This window comes from Hyperolius riggenbachi, chromosome 8 (assembly GCF_040937935.1).
Source record: "Hyperolius riggenbachi isolate aHypRig1 chromosome 8, aHypRig1.pri, whole genome shotgun sequence".
Lineage (NCBI taxonomy): Eukaryota > Metazoa > Chordata > Amphibia > Anura > Hyperoliidae > Hyperolius > Hyperolius riggenbachi.
This window is the reverse complement of record NC_090653.1, coordinates 232,383,591-232,404,780: the sequence shown is the minus strand read 5'-3', so window position 1 is coordinate 232,404,780 and position 21,190 is coordinate 232,383,591. Positions and strand designations below refer to the sequence as shown.

The window sequence follows — 21,190 nt, the reverse complement described above, 5'->3', positions numbered from 1 at the left end:
CACTCCTGCTGGTGGTGCTGGAGGAGCAGTAGGGCGGGTGGCTGCTGTTGCTGCTGCTGCTGCTGCTGAAGGCTGTGCAGTGATGGGTGTGGTGCCACTGCCAGCACCAGATGCCTTCAGCCTCTGGAACTCCTCATGCTGGTGGTAATGTTTAGCAGCAAGATGGTTGATAAGAGAGCTGGTGCTGAACTTTAAGGGGTCTGCACCTCTGCTCAACTTCCGCTGACAGTGGTTGCAAGAGGCGTACTTGCTGTAAACTGTGGGCATGGTGAAAAATTGCCAGATTGGTGACATGAAAAAACCCCTACGGCCTGGAGCCGCTGCTGCCTGTCTCCCTGTGGTGGTGGTGGTGGGGGGGGCTTGGGTGTGGCTGGTGGTGGTACTGGCAGATGCTGCTGCTGCTGCTGAGCCTGAGACACCAGCAGGCTGTGGGACCTGCCTACTGCTGCCAATGCTTGCAATGATGCGCCTCCTTGCAAGGCCCACAAGCGCATCCTCCTACTCCTCCTCAGAGCTGCTGATGATGACATCCCCAGGAGCTGGTGGCACCCAGTCTTTGTCTGTCACCCTGTCATCATCATCATCATCCTCCCCCTCCTGAAACATGTCCTGCTGGGATGATGACCCCCCAAACTCCTCTCCTGATGCATGGATGGGCTGCTTGACTGTCGCCACAGTCTTGCTGTCCAATCCCTCCTCCCCCAAAGTGCCCATCAGCATCTCCTCCTCAAAATCGCCAATAACAGCAGACAATTGACTCATGATGTCTGGGGTCAAAAGACTGCTGAATGACAGGTCGCCAACTGACGGTGAACTGGCCTCCTCCCCAGGCCCTGCTGGGCGGCTGCTGCGAACAGGGGTGGTGGTGGTGGTGAGGGTGGAGGCCTCGGATGCAGAGCTGATGGCAGGCTGCTCATCCTCCGTCATCAGTTGCATCACAGTGGCTTCATCCTTTTCCTCAATGGGACGTTTCCGACCCGGCTGGAGGAAAATAGGAGCAGGTACTACACGCTGCTGCTGCTGTGTCTCTGCAGCGTGAGTTGCAGATGCTCCTGCTGGGTGCCCAAGGCGTCCACGGCCAGTGGCTATAGGCAGAATGTTAGCCACTGACGCAGCTGCTGCTGCTGCGGAACTGTGCATGGTGGCGCGGCTTGCCACAATGCTGCTCCCTCTCCTCCTGATTCCCTTGCTGCCCTTCCCCTTGCCCAAACTGCGCTGGCTGCCACTTCCAGACATCTTAGATGTTTTGGGCGTAAACAAAAACGTTTTTTAAAAGGGCGGGTGAAAAAGTGGGGTACTTTAATGGAGTGGGTTGGTGGGTGAGGTGACACTAACCACTAAGTGATTAGATCGCTAAGTGATTACTAGTACAGTACGAATACAAAATACAATAATCAGTAATCAGTAAGTGTGAACAGTGAGTGTGTCCCCTAGTACACTAACTAGAAAATACAATAATCAGTAGTAATCAGATTCAGTAGAAGGAAATAGAGTGTGTGTACACTACAGACAGTGCACGCACACACACACGCAGGAGCTAGCCTATGAACAGTGACTGAGTGTCCCTAGTACAGTAAGTACAACTAGAAAATACAATAATCAGATTCAGTAGTAATCAGATGATTCAGTAGAAGGGAATACTGTGTACTGTGTACACTACAGACAGTGCACGCACACACACGCAGGAGCTATGAACAGTAACAGTGAGTGTCCCTAGTACAGTAGTATAACTGCAAAATACAATAATCACTCAGTAGTAAAGGACAAGACAGGGTAGAATACACAGCAGAAACACTGGTATAGATGAGAAATAAACTAACAGAGGACAGGGGGACAGCTGCCCACACAGGCAAGGCCCTGAGGCCTAAAGCTGTGTAAGCTTGCCTGCAGCAGCAGCTGTCTCTGTGTGACACACAAGCTACTAACTAAAATACAATCTCTATCTAGCTAACAACAATATAGGTGTGTATAGCAGGTGTATGTGACCAATTTGCCCATTTCTTCACAGACAAAGTCTCCGCTATAAGGTCCGACATCCAACTTACAGCATCTGAGCCTAATATAGCGCCGAAGACCATTAGCAGAGACAATGTAACACCTTGGTCAAACTTCAAAGAAATTGATGAAGAAGTCACATCAAGCATCCTCCTTCATGTCCGCCTAACTACCTGTGACCTAGATCCTGGCCCAACACAGTTCATGTTGAACTGCCCCGACCTGTTCGTACCGGTATTCCTAAAAATTGTTAACTGTTCCTTAAAATCAGGGATATTCCCTGCTTTACTGAAGGAAGCAATCATCAGGCCTCTCCTCAAAAAACCCTCCCTGGACCCAGATGCAATGACCAGCTACAGACCTGTCTCTAACCTTCCCTTTCTGGGCAAGCTAATTGAAAAAGCTGTTTACCTCCAGCTAGAAGCCAAAATCCTACAAAACAACAGTTATGACCCATTCCAGTCTGGCTTCAGGAAACACCACAGCACTGAAACGGCCCTCATCCAAATATGCAACCACCTGCTCATGGCAAGAGACAGAGGAGAGTGCTCCATCCTCATACTGCTAGACCTTTCTGCAGCCTTTGATACAGTTGACCATGACATCTTGATAAACAGGCTACAGGAATACTGCGGCATTGATGGCATAGTTCTTCAGTGGTTCCAATCCTTCTTGAGTGGCAGAACCCACAAAGTGTCTATGGGGCCCTTCCTGTCCACCCCTGTATCACTTAGGTATGGGGTGCCCCAGGGCTCAATCCTCTCTCCCCTGCTTTTCACGATTTACATGTTACCGCTGGGAAAACTAATCCAAAAACATGGCCTGACATACCACTGCTATGCAGACGACACTCAACTATATCTTTCCTTCAAGCCTGGTGTGACAGACCCAACTCTAACTATAAACGCCTGCTTACGTGAACTACAGCAATGGATGAATGACAACTGGCTGAAACTAAATGCAGACAAAACTGAAGTCCTTCTGATAGGAGGGCAGAGCATGATAACAAAACAACTTAACTTGCAGTCTTCACCACTGGGAATAGGAGGCACGGATCTGCGCAGCTCTGATCATGTGCGTAGCCTGGGAGTTCTAATTGATTGGGATTTAAAGTTCAGAACTCAAATCTCTGTTGTGGTGAAATCATCCTGGTTTCACCTAAAGAACATTGCAAAAATCAAGCACCTCATACCCCCAGAAGATCTGCCAACCTTAGTCCACGCCTTCATCACATCCCGACTGGACTACTGCAATGCTCTCTACACTGGCCTTCCAAAAAAGGTCTTGTACCGACTACAGCTGATACAGAATACTGCTGCCAGACTGCTAACCAACCAACCCCCTCACTGCCACATAACGCCAGTCCTGCACTCCCTTCACTGGCTACCTATAGAATGGAGGGTCCTATTCAAGATCGGCCTACTGACATTTAAATCCCTGAATAATTTAGGCCCTGGATACATGAAAGATATGTTGCAGCTGCGTAGCAATCCCCGCATTCTCAGATCAACAGGTTCTAATAATCTAGTCATACCCAGAGTCCACTTGGAAACTTTTGGTCCCAGAGCCTTCTGTCATGCTGCCCCTACGTTTTGGAACTCCTTACCTCAACAGATCAGGACAGCTCCATCCCTGGACGTGTTTAAATCCAGACTGAAAACCCACCTGTTCAGTTTGGCATTTGCAGAAATATAACTTTTGTTGTGTGAATACTTCATCCTACTAATTACTGAATCTGAGAGAGCCTAAGCGCTTTGAGTCCTATGGGAGAAAAGCGCTATAGAAATGTTATTGTATTGTATTGTATTGTATTGTAAAAACGCTAGGTGATTGACCACAATAGAGCACTTGCTAAGCCAAAGCACAAAGGAGCAGATCTCTCTCCGTACAAGTCAAGCAAGGACGGAAAAACCGAACATGGCGGCCGCTATTTATAGGGTAGGGGCTGGCCAGGGTCCCCCTCTGTGATTGGCTGCCGTCAGAGGGCCTGGGAGCCCTCTGATTGGCTCTAAGGACATCAATCTGGGCTATGATGCTATTCGAGCTCGGTATTCGAGCTCGAATAGGGCTGTTTGCTCGAATAGCGCGAATAGTGAGTGGGCTATTCGAGTTCACTCGAATAGCCCATTCGAATAGCTGCAGCTATTCGAGCTCGAATACCGAGCTCGAATAGCTGAAAAAGAGCTGAGCATCCCTGCTCCTCACGCTTTAGGGCCCCTAAAATGCCAGGGCAGTATTGGAACCTGACAAGTGACCCCATTTTAGAAAGAAGACACCCCAAGGTATTCCACTAGGAGTATGGTGAGTTCAAAGAAGATTTTATTTTTTGTCACACGTTAGTGGAAATTGATTTTTATTTATTTTTTTCCACAAAGTGTCATTTTCCACTAACTTGTGACAAAAAATAAAATCTTCTATGAACTCACCATACAACTAACGGAATACCTTGGGGTGTTTTCTTTCTAAAATGGGGTCACTTGTGGGGTTCATATACTGCCCTGGCATTTTAGGGGCCCTAAACCGTGAGGAGTAGTCTAGAAACCAAATGCCTCAAAATGACCTGTGAATAGGACGTTGGGCCCCTTAGCGCACCTAGGCTGCAAAAAAAGTGTCACAAGTATCGCCATACTCAGAAGAAGTAGTATAATGTGTTTTGGGGTGTATTTTTACACATACCCATGCTAGGTGGGAGAAATATCTCTGTAAATGGACAATTGTGTTTAAAAAAAATCAAAAAATTGTAATTTACAGAGATATTTCTCCCACCCAGCATGGGTATGTGTAAAAATACACTCCAAAACACATTATACTACTTCTCCTGAGTACTGCTATACCACATGTGTGAAACTTTTTTGCAGCTTAGGTGCGCTAAGGGGCCCAACGTCCTATTCACAGGTCATTTTGAGGCATTTGGTTTCTAGACTACTAACGGTTTAGGGCCCCTAAAACGTTAGGGCAGTATAGGAACCCCACAAGTGACCCCATTTTAGAAAGAAGACACCCCAAGGTATTCTGTTAGGAGTATGGTGAGTTCATAGAAGATTTTATTCTTTGTTACAAGTTTGCGGAAATTGATTTTTATTGGTTTTTTTTTCACAAAGTGTCATTTTCCACTAACTTGTGACAAAAAATAAAATCTTCTATGAACTCATCATACACCTAACGGAATACCTTGGGGTGTCTTCTTTCTAAAATGGGGTCACTTGGTGGGGTTCCTATACTGCCCTGGCATTTTAGGGTCCCAAAACCGTGAGGAGTCTGGAAACCAAATGCCTCAAAATGCCTCTTCAGGGGTATAAGCATCTGCAAATTTTGATGACAGGTGGTCTATGAGGGGCCGAATTTTGTGGAACCGGTCATAAGCAGGGTGGCCTCTTAGATGACAGGTTGTATTGGCACTGAAGTGCAGGAAGCACAGGATGTTCTCAAATCGTGACCTGGACATGGCAGCAGAGAACATGGGCATATGATGTATTGGGTGCGTAGACCAATAAGACCGCAATACATTCTTTTTGACTAGACCCATGGTAAGGAGAAGGCCCCAAAAAATGTTAGGTTCGGAGACTTGGAGTGGTTTCCACCGAAAATGCTGGACATGGTAGCTTCTTGGATTGGCGGTTGCGTATTGTGTGGCATAACGGTTGGTCTCAGCGACAATTAAGTCGTAGAGACCAGCAGTGATCAGAAAAAAAAATTCTGTCACTGCGGTGGGGCGGGTGAGGGTTTGGTAGGGTGATCAGAACCCCGCAAGGGGAAGATTAGGGCCTGATCTGATGGATAGGAGTGCTAGGGGGTGACAGGAGGTGATTGATGGGTGTCTCAGAGGGTGATTAGAGGGGAGAATAGATACAATCAATGCACTGGGGAGGTGATCGGAAGGGGGTCTGAGGGGGATCTGAGGGTTTGGCCGAGTGATCAGGGGCCCACATGGGGCAAATTAGGGCCTGATCTGATGGGTAGGTATGCTAGGGGGTGACAGGTGATGACAGGAGGTGATTGATAGGTGTCTCAAGGTGTGATTAGAGGGGGGAAATAGATGCAAGCAATGCACTGAGGAGGTGATGAGGGGGGGTGTCTGAGGGCAATCCGGGGGTGTGGGTGGGTGATTGGGTGCCCGCAAGGGGGCAGATGAGGGTCTGATCTGATGGGTATGCAGTGACAGGGGGTTATTGATGGGTGATTGATGGGTGATTAGAGGGGAGAACAGATGTAAATAATGCACTGGAGAAGTGTTCAGGCGGGGTCTGAGGGTGATCTGAGGGTGTGGGCGGGTGTTTGGGTGCCCGCAAGGGGTAGTTTAGGGCCTGATCTGATGGGTAGTGGTGACAGGGGGTGACGGGGTGATTGATAGGTGATCAGGGTATGAATAGAGGGGAGAATAGATGTAAGAAATGCACTGGCATGGTGATCAGGGCCGGGGTCTGAGGGCGTTTTGAGGGTGTGGGCGGGTGATTGGGTGCCCGCAAGGACCCAATCAGATTAGGGCCTGATCTGATGAGTAGCAGTGACAGGTAGTGACGGGGTGATTGATGGGTGTTCAGTGGGTGATTAGAGGGAAGAACAGAAGTAAACAATGCACTTCGGAGGCGATCTGAGGGCAATCTGAGGGTGCGGATGGGTGATCAGGTGCCCGCAAGGGGCAGGTTAGGGTCTTATCTGATGGGTGTTAGTGACAGGTGGTGACAGGGGGTGATTGATGGGTGATTGACAGGTGATTGACAGGTGATCAGTGCGTGATTACAGGGAAGAATAGATGTATACAGTACACAGGGGGGAAGGGGGTCTGGGGATGATCTGAGGGTGTTGGGGGGGTGATCAGGAGCCCCCAGGGGGCAGTTTAGGACCTAACCTAAAAAATAGCGTTGACAGATAGTGACGGAGTGATTGATGGGTAATTAGAGGGGAGAACAGATGTAAACAATGCACTACGGAGGCGATCTGAGGACGGGTGTGCGAGCGATCTAAAGGGTGTGGGGGGGTGATTAGGTGCCCGCAAGGGGCAGGTTAGGGTCTGATCTGATGGGTGTTAGTGACAGGGGGTGATTGATGGGTGATTGACAGGTGATTGACAGGGGCGAATAGATGTATACAATACACGGGGGGGGTCTGGGGCGGTCCGGGGAGCATCTGAGGGTGTGGGGGGTGATCAGGAGCCCCCAGGGGGCAGTTAGGACCTAACCTAAAAAAATAGCGTTGACAGATAGTGACAGGGAGTGATTGATGGGTGATTAGGGGGGTGATTGGGTGCAAAGGGGTCTGGGGGGTGGGCAGGGGGGGTCCGAGGGTGCTATGGGCGAATAGAGGGAAGGGGGGGGCAGATCAGTGTGATTGGGTGCACAGTAGGAGGGCTTCAGCCTGCCCTGGTGGTCCCTCGATTACTGGGACCACCAGGGCAGGAGGCAGCCTGTATAATACGCTTTGTATACAATACAAAGCGTATTATACGCTTGTATTGCGGCAGATGGGGGGTTAACATCCCGCCGGCGCTTCCGTACGGCTGGCGGGATGTTGTCGCGGGTGGACGGAGCCTGTTGCCAGGGACAGAGCGCGTCACCAGTGACGCGATCACTGCCCCGCAGAGCCTAAAGGACGCGCCGCCGATGGGCGTATTGCGGTCCTTTCGGCATCCACTTTGCCACCGCCCATCGGCTGTGGGCGGTCGGCAAGTGGTTAAAGAGAAGGAGAAAGCATTATCTCCTAGGTGAAAACCTAGGAGAAAACGTTCATTCCATATGGGCCATCGGCTCATAAATACGCAATTCCTTTTTTCTCCTGAGTTTTTGTAAGGATCCCTGCTGTAGCGTATTCTGTCCGTTGCAGTGGAGCTGCTAACGGACAGTTCTGGCTTATCTGCTTGCATTCGTTTTTGCATTCGCAATAAGTCTCATTGCCATTTGCAATTGCTCTGCAGTTCTGGGCAGCTCAGGATGCTGTCATTTTTTCACCAATTGCTTGTTGTAGCTGAGCTGCGGCCAGATAGCCCTGGATTTTCTGCATGCATATTGTTACATAATACTGCATGTACAGTATTTCTTATGGGAGTCCTTTGCATTCACAGCCAGCTAGCAAAGGGTAATCAAGCCAGCTCAGGATTGAGTGATTACCATTCAGCTGTGTGGAAATTTGCATGCTTGCATCCATTGGCTGATGCCGGTTTAAAAGTCTGCCTCCCATTTTAGACCCTGCCCGTCATAGCGGTCAGTACGCTGGTCTGCTGGGCACCTTGTTACTCTGTATAGTTCTGTTATTGTAGTTCTATGCGACCTTATTACTTGTGCTTTAGCTATTTTCTTGATAAATATATATGCAGACTTGATAATATATATTTATCCGTTAGTTGAGCCGTTTGTTATTTTTCTTATTATTGTGTATTGCCTATTTCCATGCTTGATGGACGTTCGTTGCATCCGCGGTGGGTCAGTGAAGTCCATTATCCAGATAGTTTGGATTCTGCCATCACCACATTGGTGACTGGTAGTATTCCTGCTACTCCAGTTTCTGGGAACGTAACTATAGGCTGCAGTTGCTATTAGTTACATTCTATCCTGTAGTCTTGCCTGGGTGGATGCTTGCTGGTGACTGTTAGCCTGCTTGCTCTGCTTCTGTGGACGTGACTGTGAGCTGCGGTTGCTACTAGTTATGCTCCAATCTATGTAGCTATCTGAATGCTTGCTATCGCTAAGGCAGCGCAACATCGCACTGCGCTGCCATTGTGTTTTATTTGTAGCGATATCAGAAGCCCAGAGCTGTAGTTGCTCTGGACAGCCTGTGTAGCCTTTTACATTATTCAGCCACCACCAGCCTAGTTGCTCTGGGTGGTCAAAGTATAACCCCCAAGCATTACAGTTTTCTCCTAGGAGATACGTTTTTCATCTTCTATTTAAAATAACTTTTCAGCAGTTTGCAACTGAAAAAATATTAAAAGGTAGATGAAAAAGTGCTATTAAAATTATTTTGAGTATTTTCTTGCTTGCTGGAGGTTTAAAGTGAACCAGAGACGAAGCACCCTCATGTATTTTACCATATATATCAGTGGGTACATTAGAGAAAACACCTACCATGCTTTCTGTTTCATTCTGCACTGCACAGCTTGCTTCTAATCAGCCCTGATAAAATTCCCGACTGAGCATTCAGTCTGGCTTTGCTATAATCACTCAGCTATAATGATTCCTGAGCAGAGCCAGCAGGGGGCAGGCTTGGACTTGAAAAGACATGAGAGAATACAGACTGAGCTATAAATATTCCTGATCAAATCCAGACTGAATGCTCAGATTTTATCAGGGCTGATTAGAAGCAAGCTGTGCAGTGCAGAATGAAACAGAAAGCAAGGTAAGTGTTTTCTCTAATGTTCCCACTGATATATATGGTAAAATAAATAAGGGTGCTTCATCTCTGGTTCCCTTTAAAGGGCATTTTACTGACATTTTTGAAAATATCACTTAGGAGAAAACTAAGGAGAAAAAGTTAATATGGCCCCTTGTCATAAAATGCTTTTTAAATCACCAGCAGCAAGAAAATACTCAAAAATTGTTGATAGTACTTTTTTAACAACTTTTGGGTATTTTTTCAATTGCAAAATTCTTAAAAGTTATTTTAAAGAGTATATGAAAATTATCTCCTAGGAGATAACTCAGGAGAAAAAGTTAATTGCATGATCCATAGAGTGGGAGGGTGATTCACTAAAGAAAAATAAATGCATTTAAAAAAATAAATAAATAAATGGGCATTCACCAAAAACAAGAGACTTTTCAAGAATGCATGTTATTTCCAGCTATCCTGCCATGTTGCTAGTGATTTCGGGTGGCCCTGCTCACCCCATAAATAGCAGGTGAGCCTATCGCAGTGGCATCTTTCATATTTTCAGGGCTGTTTTTAAAATATTTTAGCTGACATTTTTGGTAGTTATTGAAATAATAAAAAATATCTTGTGCACAGTGTCAGCCACAGTCTACAGCAGCAAGAGTGCTTGTCTCGCACTGCTCAGAGCTTACACAATCCTCTGTATAGCTTGTGGTTGACGAGGTAATCATCACACATTGCCTTCCCTCGAATAAGATTCGTCTCACACACAGGGCCGGCGCTACCATTGAGGCAAAGGAGGCAGCTGCCCCAGGGCCCCAGAGCTTGTAGGGGCCCCCAGTGGCTACAAGAGGAAAAAAAATTCAAATCGGCCTTATAGTTTTTGAGAAAATCGATTTTAAAGTTTCAAAGGAAAAAAAATACACATTTAAAAACCTGCCGACTTTAAAGGTTAATAGCAAATCCACCTTAAATGCTAGAAACCCTAAATTTGCAGGATATGTTAAGGAGATCATTAGGAATAAGAGGAAAAAAACAATTTTTCAAAAAGACCTTATAGTTTTTGAGAAAATCGATTTTAAAGTTTCGAAGGAAAAAAGTATACTTTTAAATGCGGTAAATGTCACTTTTAGTAGCAAACCTAACAGTAGTGTAATTTTACATGCATCAAACGAATGCGCAATAAATTTCCTGACTGGGTTTCCAGGGGTCTATACGCAGCCGCAGCGCTTTGGCCAGGGATCGCTATACAGCCACAATATGGCTGCATGTAGATCCCTGGCATTTTTTCCTATTTTCCCAATTTTTTTTTTATGTTTAGAGTGTGGTAATTTTTTTTAAAAAAAAATTTATGTGGGGTCCCCCCTCCTGAAACTTTTTAACCCCTTGTCCCCCATGCAGGCTGGGATAGCCAGAATGTGGAGCTCCGACCGATTGGGACTTCACACCCTGACTATACCAGCTGCAAAAAAGGTCCCCTAATGCTGATTTTTGTTCCGAGGTATATGTTGGGGAGGCCCCCCAAGTTTATTTTGCCCTGGGGCCCCATTGTTGCTTAAACCGGCCCTGCTCACACATGTACGCTGACTACGCTGTCACTGTCCACAGAACGGAACCCATGTTCAGATATGTCGGTTGCATCAGACATATTGTAGTATCATTGACAGTATGACATGACTGACTTATGTCTGGTGTTGTGCAGATCGGGATTAGAGATGGCCCGATTGGTTCGCCAGCGAAGGGTTCCCGGCGAACTTCCGGGGTTCGCGATCGCAGACAACCGCAAACTTTTCCAGAAGTTCGGTTCGCCCCCCATAGTGCATTATGAGGGTCAACTTTGACCCTCTACATCACAGTCAGCCGCCACATTGTAGCTAATCAGGCTACACTCCTTCCTGGAGCCCCACCCCCCTTACAAAAGGCAGGCAGCGTCAGGCACTAGACTCACTCGTGTGCCTGCAGTAATTAGAGAAGGGAGAGCTGCTGTGCAGAGAGACTTATAGGGAAAGCTTAGTTAGGCTCTTGTAGGCTTCTTAGCTTTCTCCTTGCTGATTCTTGTTGCTAAAAAATCACCCCTCAACAGCTCTTTTGAGAGCCAGTCTTGTTCTTGTGATCTATTTTTTTTTTTTGTATGTGTGTCCCACAGACACTTGTATTGCATAGGCAGCCTTGGTAATTCCTACTGTGTGTGCTACTGCCAGGCCCAGCGCATTCAGTGACTACCTGTGTGTGTGACAGGTGCACATTGTAATACCCATCACTGCATATACCTACTACCTGTTGTTTACTTCAGTGCACCCACCTACCTACGTGAGTGCACGCAGTGTCACTGTGCCTGTCTGGTACCTGTCTGTGTGTGACAGGTGCACATTGTAATACCCATCACTGCATATACCTACTACCTGTTGTTCACTTTAGTGCACCCACCTACCTACGTGAGCGCACGCAGTGTCACTGTGCCTGTCCGTTACCTGTCTGTGTGTGACAGGTGTACATTGTAATACCCATCACAGCATATACCTACTACCTGTTGTTCACTTCAATGCACCCAACTACCTACGTAAGCGCACGCAGTGTCACTGTGCCTGTCCGGTACCTGTCTATGTGTGACAGGTGCACATTGTAATACCCATCACTGCATATACCTACCTGTTGTTCACAGTGCACCCACCTACCTACGTGAGTGCACGCAGTGTGATATACCACTCCGTGCATACCTGTTAACTGCACCCGTGTGACTGCACATTGTATTAGTCAAGTCAGTGCATACTTTTCACTTCATCCCCCCCCCCCCGATATGGACAAAACGGACAAAACAGGTAGAGGCAGAGGAAGAGGCAGACCCAGAGAAAGGCCACCCAGCAGGTCTGTGCGAGGTCGTGCTGATGTGATTTTGTACGGCCCTGGACCAAAGTACAGTGCTCAGAAGAAGGCACGTCCCATCAACTCCCAAGATAGTCAAGATTTAACACAGAACACCTCATCTTCCGCAGCCACCAGCGCTACTACAAGCACCATATCCGCTGCATTTGACAGTTGGCAGGAGTTATTTGGTGGGGAAATCACGGATGCACAGCCATCATTGTTACAACCAGATGTAGGGACTAAGCAAGTTACACCACCTCATATGTCTGAGTTAAGTGACACTATGGACGTAACGTGTGAGGAGGATGATGATGAAGTACCTGCTGTTGGTGCAGTTTTGGAGGTGTCTGAGGCAAGCAAAGATGGGCAGGATAATTATGATGATGATGATGATACGGATGCCACGTATGTTCCAAATAGAGGAGATGAACAGTTCAGAGGGGGAGTCAGAGAGGAGTAGGAGGAGACGAGTTCCTGAAAGAAGCAGGGGGAGCTCGTCATCAGAAAAATCTGGTGGCAGTGTCCATCGCCATGTAGCGCCACCTATGGACAGCCAGCCAACATGCCCTTCAACGTGAGCTGCTGATGCCACCATAGTGCCATCACCCCAGGGGGGCTCAGCGGTTTGGAAATTTTTTAATGTGTCTTCCGTAGATCAGAGTAATGCCATCTGTTCTCTCTGCCTCCAAAAATTGAGCCGTGGAAAGGCCAACAACCACGTAGGGACAACTGCCTTACGAAGGCACATGGAGAAAAGGCACAAATAGCAATGGGAAGAGCACCAGAGGAAAAGCAGCACACAAAAGAAAAGCCACCCTCCTTCTCCTCTTCCTCCTTCAGGTGCAGCATCTTCAGCCGCTTTCTCCCTTGCACCTTCACAGCCACCCTCCTCCACTCCGCCTCTGACCTTGAGTGGTTTCTGCTCCTCTGCCGACAGCAGCCAGGTGTCTGTGAAGGAAATCTTTGAGCGGATGAAGCCAATTTCTGCCAGTCACCCCCTTGCCCGGTGACTGACAGCTGGCTTGGCAGAACTGTTAGCTCGCCAGCTGTTACCATACCAGCTGGTGGACTCTGAGACCTTCCATAAATTTGTGGCCATTGGGACACCGCAATGGAAGATACCAGGCTGCAATTATTTCTCTAAAAAGGCGATACCCAAACTGTACCGTGAAGTTGAGAGGCAAGTGGTGTCATCTCTGGCACACAGCGTTGGGTCAAGGGTCCACCTGACCACGGATGCCTGGTCTGCCAAGCACGGTCAGGGCAGGTACATTACTTACACAGCCCATTGGGTCAACCTGGTTACCGATGGCAAGCAGGGAGTACATGGCTGTGCAGCGGACCAACTTGTGACACCTCCACGGCTTGCAGGCAGGCCTCCTGCCACCTCCTCTCCTCCTGCTACATCCTCTTCACTGTCGTCATCCTCCTCCTCCTTGGCTGAGTGGCAGTTCAACTCTATTGGTGCTGCGATCTCCTCTCCAGGTACACAGCCCCATCTCCCCAGGGCCTATGCTGCATGCCAGGTACGACAGTGTCACGCCATCTTAGACATGTCTTGCCTCAAAGCGGAGAGTCACACTGGAGCAGCTCTCCTGGCTGCTCTTAACAAACAGGTAGATCAGTGGCTGACCCCGCACCAGCTGGAGATCGGCAATGTGGTGTGTGACAACGGCACCAATCTCTTTTCCGCTTTGAATTTGGGAAAGCTGACACATGTACCCTGCATGGCACATGTGCTGAATATAGTCATTCAAAGATTTGTGTCAAAGTACCCAGGCTTAGAGGACGTCCTGAAGCAGGCCAGGAAGTTGTGTGGGCATTTCAGGCAGTCTTACACGGCCATGGCACACTTCGCCAATATTCAGCGGAGAAACAAGTTCCAGGTGAGTCGCCTGATTTACGATAGCCCGACTCGCTGAAATTCGACCCTCCTTATGTTCTCTCGCCTGCTAGAACAGGAGAAAGCCGTCACCCAGTAACTCTACAACTACAGTAGAATGTCACAGTCTGGGGAGATGGGGATGTTCTGGCCCAACAACTGGACACTCATGCGAAATGCATGCAGGCTCATGCGGCCGTTTGAGGAGGTGACCAACCTGGTGAGTCGCAGTGAAGGCACCATTAGCGACTTGATCCCGTACGCTTACTTCCTGGAGCGTGCCATGCGTAGAGTGGTGGATCAAGCTGTGGAGGAGCGTGAACAGGAACATTTACGGGAGGAAGCGTTGTGGGATAACTTCTCATCAGAACTAGATGTTTCCTCAACACCTGCGTCAGCACAGAGGGGGGAGGAGGAAGAGGAGGAAGAGTCGTTGTGGAAGAAGAGTCAGACTCGGATGATGAGGAAGGTGTTTCTTTGGAGGAGGAGGAGGCGGCAGAAGAACAACCGCAGCAGGCGTTGCAGGGGGCATGTGCTGCTCAAAGTTCCTGTGGTATTGTTCATGGCTGGGGGGGAGGAGGAGGACTTACCTGACGTCACTGAGGAAGAGCAAGAGGAGATGGATAGTACGTCTGGATCCAACTTTGTGCAGATGGCATCTTTCATGCTGTCCAGCCTGTTGAGGGACCCCCGTATAAAAAAAACTCAAGGGGAATGAGCTGTACTGGGTGGCCACGCTACTAGACCCTCGGTATAGGCACAAAGTGGCGGACATGTTACCAACTCACCTGAAGGCAGAAAGGATGCAGCACTTGCAGAACAAGCTGGCAACTATGCTTTACAATGCATTTAAGGGTGATGTCACAGCACAACGCAATAAAGTTACCACTGCCAGTAATCCTTCTTCCATGTCCACGCAGACAAGGACAGGACGCTCCAGCTATCTCATGGTAATGTCGGACATGCGGACATTCTTTAGTCCAACGCCTCGCCTTAGCCCTTCCGGATCCACCCTCCACCAATGCCTGGACTGACAGGTAGCCGACTACCTGGCCTTAAGTGTGGATGTAGACACTGTGAGCAGCGATGAACCCTTGGACTAGTGGGTGCACAGGCTTGACCTGTGGCCAGAGCTGTCCCAATTTGCCATCCAACTTCTGTCTTGCCCTGCCTCAAGCGTCCTGTCAGAAAGGACCTTCAGCGCAGCTGGAGGCATTGTCACTGAGAAGAGAAGTCGCCTAAGTCACAAAAGTGTTCACTACCTCACCTTTATCAAAATGAATGAGGCATGGATCCCGGAGGGCTACTGCCCGCCCCAAGACTAAGTCAGTCCCCACACACAGCATCTCTGCCTGCACGCCGTGTGACTGCCTGCCCCAAGACTAAGTTGCTCCCCACACAGCACCTCTGCCCACAGGCCGCTTGACTGCTTTCTCCGCCACCACCAACAGGGTCCAGAACTCAAGGTGGATTCCTAAATTTTTAAGGCCGCTGCTAGCAGCGGCCGCTATACTACTTTTTCTGGTGCGTGTACATGCCTGCCTAATTTTTCTGACTGCACTGCAGCTGCAACAACAGAACAAAAGGCATGTACATGTGCCAATTCCCCTTCGTGATCATTACCTTGCCGCGGTGAAGGGGCTTGCGTATCACAATGAAGCAATGACCGGCGGCGAAAATAGTGTCTCGAGGGGGGCGGGGTCACACCCAAGATAATAAAGTCATTGCTTCATCATTGCTTCAAATGTGGACAGACCAAATTGGATCAGCTGAACAGTCACTGTTGTTCTATCATTGAGCTACCACAGCCCGGCGACCATATGGGCTTGAAAACCGCCACGGCCTGCACTCTCGCCATGGTACGCACCAGTCCAGCACAGCCATCACTAAACAAACAGCTGTTTGCGGTGCGTTACACAGTGAGTTTGGTGTGTCAGTGTGAAGCAGTATTCTAATTACACTCCCTGATTGATGTATACACATGCAAGGTGTTTTAAAGCACTTTAGGTCTGCAATTTAGCATTCAATGTGATTTCTGCCCTTAAAACGCTGCTTTGCGTCAAATCCAGATTTTTCCCCAAGACTTTTGGCGTCTATCCCACTCCTCCATGCAAAAACTCAGATGTTAGACCCCTTGAAACATCTTTTCCATCACCTTTGTGGCCAGAATAAGCGTTTCTAGTTTTCAAAGTTCGCCTCCCCATTGAAGTCCCCATTGAAGTCTATTGCGGTTCGCGGAAGTTCACGAACCGAAAATCGGAGGTTCGGGCCATCTCTAATCGGGATATTACATCCCGTCCCAGCAAGGGACACACCTGACTCCATGCATCCCTACTTTGCATGTGAGGACACTTGCACATGCACAGTAGAAATGCTATACTGTATATGTTTGATGCACAGCACTGTATATATGTATTCACTCCGGTCGAAGGCGTTTAACCGAAACATGTCGAGTTATTTGTAATTTTGTACACTGTTTGCATGGTGTGATCCCCTATTGTCCATTATACCTGTGTTTGGTGAAAAGAGGGTGTGATCAGCAGGTCCTATTTGTGCATGTACTAGCTGTGCATAAGTGCTAGAGAGGAGATCCCTTTCCTCTCCACGACACATGCACATAGATGTACAATCTTTATCTGCCTGAAAGTGATCCATCCAAGTGATATGATACATATGTGACAAAATAGTGTCAAACACCAACGCAGCTGTTTTTTGTTTTATAAACACTGTACCTTTGATATACCTGATTTTAATAGAACTAATAAAAGTTATGTTTTAGTGCGCTAGGAGCCTAACCCTGTTCAGGGAATATGTATCGCCTACAGTAGGAATGCGCTCGTTTTTGGAACTACTCGCTTTCCCGACAGATCAAATAGCTACCCCAGAGGACAGCATTGAAGCAATGGGTCGGATGGAGGAGCAGGGAGGCTCTACGCTATCTAGAGCCTTCCTTCTACTGAGGTAAGTATCAAACCTGAAGTAAGTTTCCTCACGTCCGGTTTTCAATAAAGTAGGTTCTATCGAGGAAGATACTGAAGATGTGCTCCTACACACATCAAACAATTCTGCCCGATTGTCTTCTGAATTTGGTCTGTTGGAGGACAATCATGTAGATGTATGAGTGGCAAACAACTAGATGGCCAATTGATAACAGGCTCTTTGCCTGATTAGAGTTGGGCCGAACGGTTCGCCTGCGAACGGTTCCATGCGAACTTCAGTGGTTCGCGTTCGCGTCCCGCAGGCGAACTTTTGCGGAAGTTCGGTTCGCCCCATAATGCACCATGAGGGTCAACTTTGACCCTCTACATCACAGTCAGCAGGCCCAGTGTAGCCAATTAGGCTACACTAGCCCCTGGAGCCACTCCCCCCCTAATACAAGGCAGGCAGCGGCGGCCATTATGCTCACTCGTGTGCCTGCGTTAGTGAGAGTAGGGCGAGCTGCTGCAGACTGTCTCTCATAGGGAAAGATTAGTTAGGCTTAGCTTGTTCCTGGCTGCATACCTGTTCTGTTCAGTACCTGCATACCTGTTCAGTGAACCTGTTCAGTGAACCTGCCACTGCATACCTGTTCTGTGAACCCACCACTGCATACCTGTTCTGTGAACCCACCACTGCATACCTGTACTGTGAACTCACCACTGCATACCTGTTCAGTGAACCCACCACTGCATACCTGTTCAGTGAACCCACCACTGCATGCCTGTTCAGTGAACCTGCCACTGCATACCTGTTCAGTGAACCCTCCACTGCATACCTGTTCAGTGAACTTGCCACTGCATACCTGTTCTGTGAACCCACCACTGCATACCTGTACTGTGAACTCACCACTGCATACCTGTTCAGTGAACCTGCCACTGCATACCTGTTCAGTGAACCTGCCACTGCATACCTGTTCAGTGAACCTGCCACTGCATACCTGTTCAGTGAACCCACCACTGCATACCTGTTCAGTGAACCTGCCACTGCATACCTGTTCTGTGAACCCACCGCTGCATACCTGTTCTGTGAACCCACCACTGCATACCTGTTCTGTGAACCCACCACTGCATACCTGTACTGTGAACTCACCACTGCATACCTGTTCAGTGAACCCACCACTGCATACCTGTTCAGTGAACCCACCACTGCATACCTGTTCAGTGAACCTGCCACTGCATACCTGTTCTGTGAACCCGCCACTGTATACCTGTTCTGTTCAGTGAACCCGCCACTGCATACCTGTTCTGTTCAGTGAACCCGCCACTGCATACCTGTTCTCGCCATGGTACGCACCAGTCCAGCACGGCCGTCACTACACAAACAGCTGTTTGCAGTGCGTTACACGGTGACATAGCCGGCCTTTGATATGAGCGGTCGCTCAGGGCGCCAGCTTTCAAGGGGGCGCCTATAGCTGGTTGCCTATACTGAGGGCACCTACACCTGATTTCTTATACTGGGGGCACCTATAGCTGGCTACCTATACTGGAGGTACCTACACCTGGCTACCTATGGGGGGATGGAAACCTTCAACTGATTCCTATACTGGGGGCGCCTATGCTTGGCAACCTATATCGAGGGCACCTACACATGAGATCCTATACTGGGGGCACCTATACCTGGCTACCTACCTATATTGAGTCTGAGGGCGTTTGGGGGGGGGGGGGGGCACACTGCGGCTATAACGCGTGGTGCAAATTGTCAGTACTGTGCTATCATTCTAAATGGGGGGGGGGGGAGGCGGCTAACTGTCCCACTAATTGTTTTTATTAATATTCCTGAAAGGTTCTAGCCTTCATTTTTAAGTGTATTTAGAAAAATGCACTCTTTCCATCCATTCGTGGTTATTATATTTTTTCTATTATATATACACGTGATATATCACGGAGATCTGAGCATTTGGCATGATGTGTCACAACGTCAAAAAGGTTGGAAACCACTGTTCTAGGAGATATCTCAGGAGAAAAGGGGAATTGCATATGGGCCTGTGTGCGTGTGTGTATATATGCACGTGGGAAGAGGATGAAGGGGGGACAAAAATCAGGTTTCGCTCAGGGCGCTGTGAAACCTAAGGCCGGCCCTGCACGGTGAGTTTGGTGTGTCAGTGTGAAGCAGTACCTTAATTACACTACCTGATTGATGTATACACATGCAAGATGTTTTAAAGCACTTTAGGCCTGTCATTTAGCATTCAATGTGATTTCTGCCCTTAAAACGCTGCTTTGCATCAAATCCAGATTTTTCCTGGGGACTTTTGGCATGTATCCCACTCCTCCACCTGGGGGTCCAGGTGTTAGACCCCTTGAAACATCTTTTCCATCACTTTTGTGGCCTGCATAATTTTTTTTTTGTTTCAAAGTTCGCATCCCCATTGAAGTCTATGGCGGTTCGCGAACTTTTACGCGAACCGAACCTTACGCGGAAGTTCGCAAACCCGGTTCGCGAACCTAAAATCGGAGGTTCGGCCCCACTCTATGCCTGATCCAGCTAGTGGATCAACCCACACTGATATCGTACAGTTGACCACAAGTGTACAAATCGTTACGTTGTTTTGAATGCGGACATATCACGCAGCTCGTCATTCCCCTTGTGCGCACAGTATACAAATGAGTTGGTCGTTCACTTGGTCAGTGCGTGGAAAATACAAGTTGTGTAATCGCTTGGTCGTTCGGTCATGTTGTGAAGTTGGTTGCACACTTTGTTGGATGTGTGTATGAGGCTTTAAAAATAGCTACATAAATACACAATAATAATAGCATCACTATATTTTATAGGTGAAGATAACTCGTTTTATAATAATGGACCATGTTTTATGCCGTTCAAGATCCACCAACAAACATTATTTTAAACAATAATTTCAAATCCTTACCCGAATGAGAAAATTCAACACAGAGGGGTCTTCAACCTTTGTAATTCCAAACCGTTCAATATTAAAGGATGCGATTTTAAGGGCAAAGGCCGCTTGTAGGAAGCAAGCTGCAAGACTCACCAGTGCCAGGGACCTCATTTTTCCTGATTAAAAGGAAAAAAACAAAAAAACAAAAAGGAGTTTTGATTCTACTGTATCTGTGGTATTTCAAACTACAGCTCCAGAAGATTAAAAGGTGACTACACTAAAAATTGGTATCCAGGCTCTGAAGTTACCTTAGGAATGCATTGGAGATCTGCCAGGTATGCGCAACAAGTGTGTCTTGTCTAATGGAAGAGGGACATTTCAATGCCATAAATGTTAAACTACTGTTCCCATAATCCTCTAGGTGCTTGCTGCATTCAGCAAGTTTGGAAAACAAAGACATCACTAGATCATTCGTTATAGACCACTGAAGCTGGTTGGACTGAATAAACTGTTATTTAAAGCCAGGACCTTTGTACCAGTTATCAGGAGCCCAGACAAGGCTTTCCTTGTATTGTAACTATGTCTGTGATGCCATAGTGATATTGACTGTAAAATGTCATAGTTTCCTAGAAGAGATCAATAGTATTATGTAAGAACACGCCTGTAATGGGCAAACTACAAAACATAATATTTATTTAACAGCTCCTCAATATCCTGTACAGTACAGGTGCCAAACTGTCAAATTCAGTCCTTCTTGCCATTTTATGTGGCCCCTGAGAGTTTTAAATGTGCATCATTGTAAAGCAGCAAAAGATTAACAGTCCACTACTGCCTTCCCATCCAAAGGATGAAAGTGTTTATGGTTGAAACATTGTGAGTTTGAGCCTGGGTGCAGCAACAACCCATGGGGCCCCCTCCTTGGATACAAATCTGCCGTGTGATTGGTAAAACACCCACACACCTTTCCTTCCCCGATAACCCCTCCCCACATTACAGAGTAGCTGGGCAGAGTAATATTTATCTATTTCAGCGATGTGTTGTGTCTCTTCTGTTCTTCCTAGCAGCTGCTTGCTCTATACTTCCATACCTCTAGCTCAAGACGTGACATGACATCATGCATTCAGAGGCAGAGGTATGCAGGATATAGCATTTGTCTGTCAGGAAGATTAGAGGAGATCTGGAGCAGCTCTGAAGCAGGTAAATATTAAACTTCTCTGCTGCGCTACTCTGCAGAAAGGGGAGGAGATGGTAACTCTAAATAAACAATTTAGACTATGTTTCAAATTTTGGCTCTTTACGTGATTGAGTTTGACAACCCTGCTCTACAGTATCAAATA

The 21,190-nt window shown here is 47.7% G+C and overlaps 1 protein-coding gene across 2 annotated transcripts in view; it reads right to left on the bottom strand.

Annotated features, from left to right (window-relative positions):
- The window catches only part of LOC137528478 (deoxyribonuclease-1-like), an 85,451-nt gene extending 65,233 nt beyond the window's left edge, over positions 1–20,218 (bottom strand). For both annotated transcript variants that reach the window (XM_068249767.1, XM_068249766.1), the window contains exons 1-2: positions 20,162–20,218; positions 19,887–20,029 (exon numbers count right to left, since the gene is read on the bottom strand). In XM_068249767.1, the coding sequence (XP_068105868.1) occupies positions 19,887–20,024 (138 nt within the window). In that variant the 5' untranslated portion in view covers positions 20,025–20,029; positions 20,162–20,218. The remainder of the gene's footprint in view (positions 1–19,886; positions 20,030–20,161) is intronic.
- Positions 20,219–21,190: the final 972 nt, after the last annotated feature.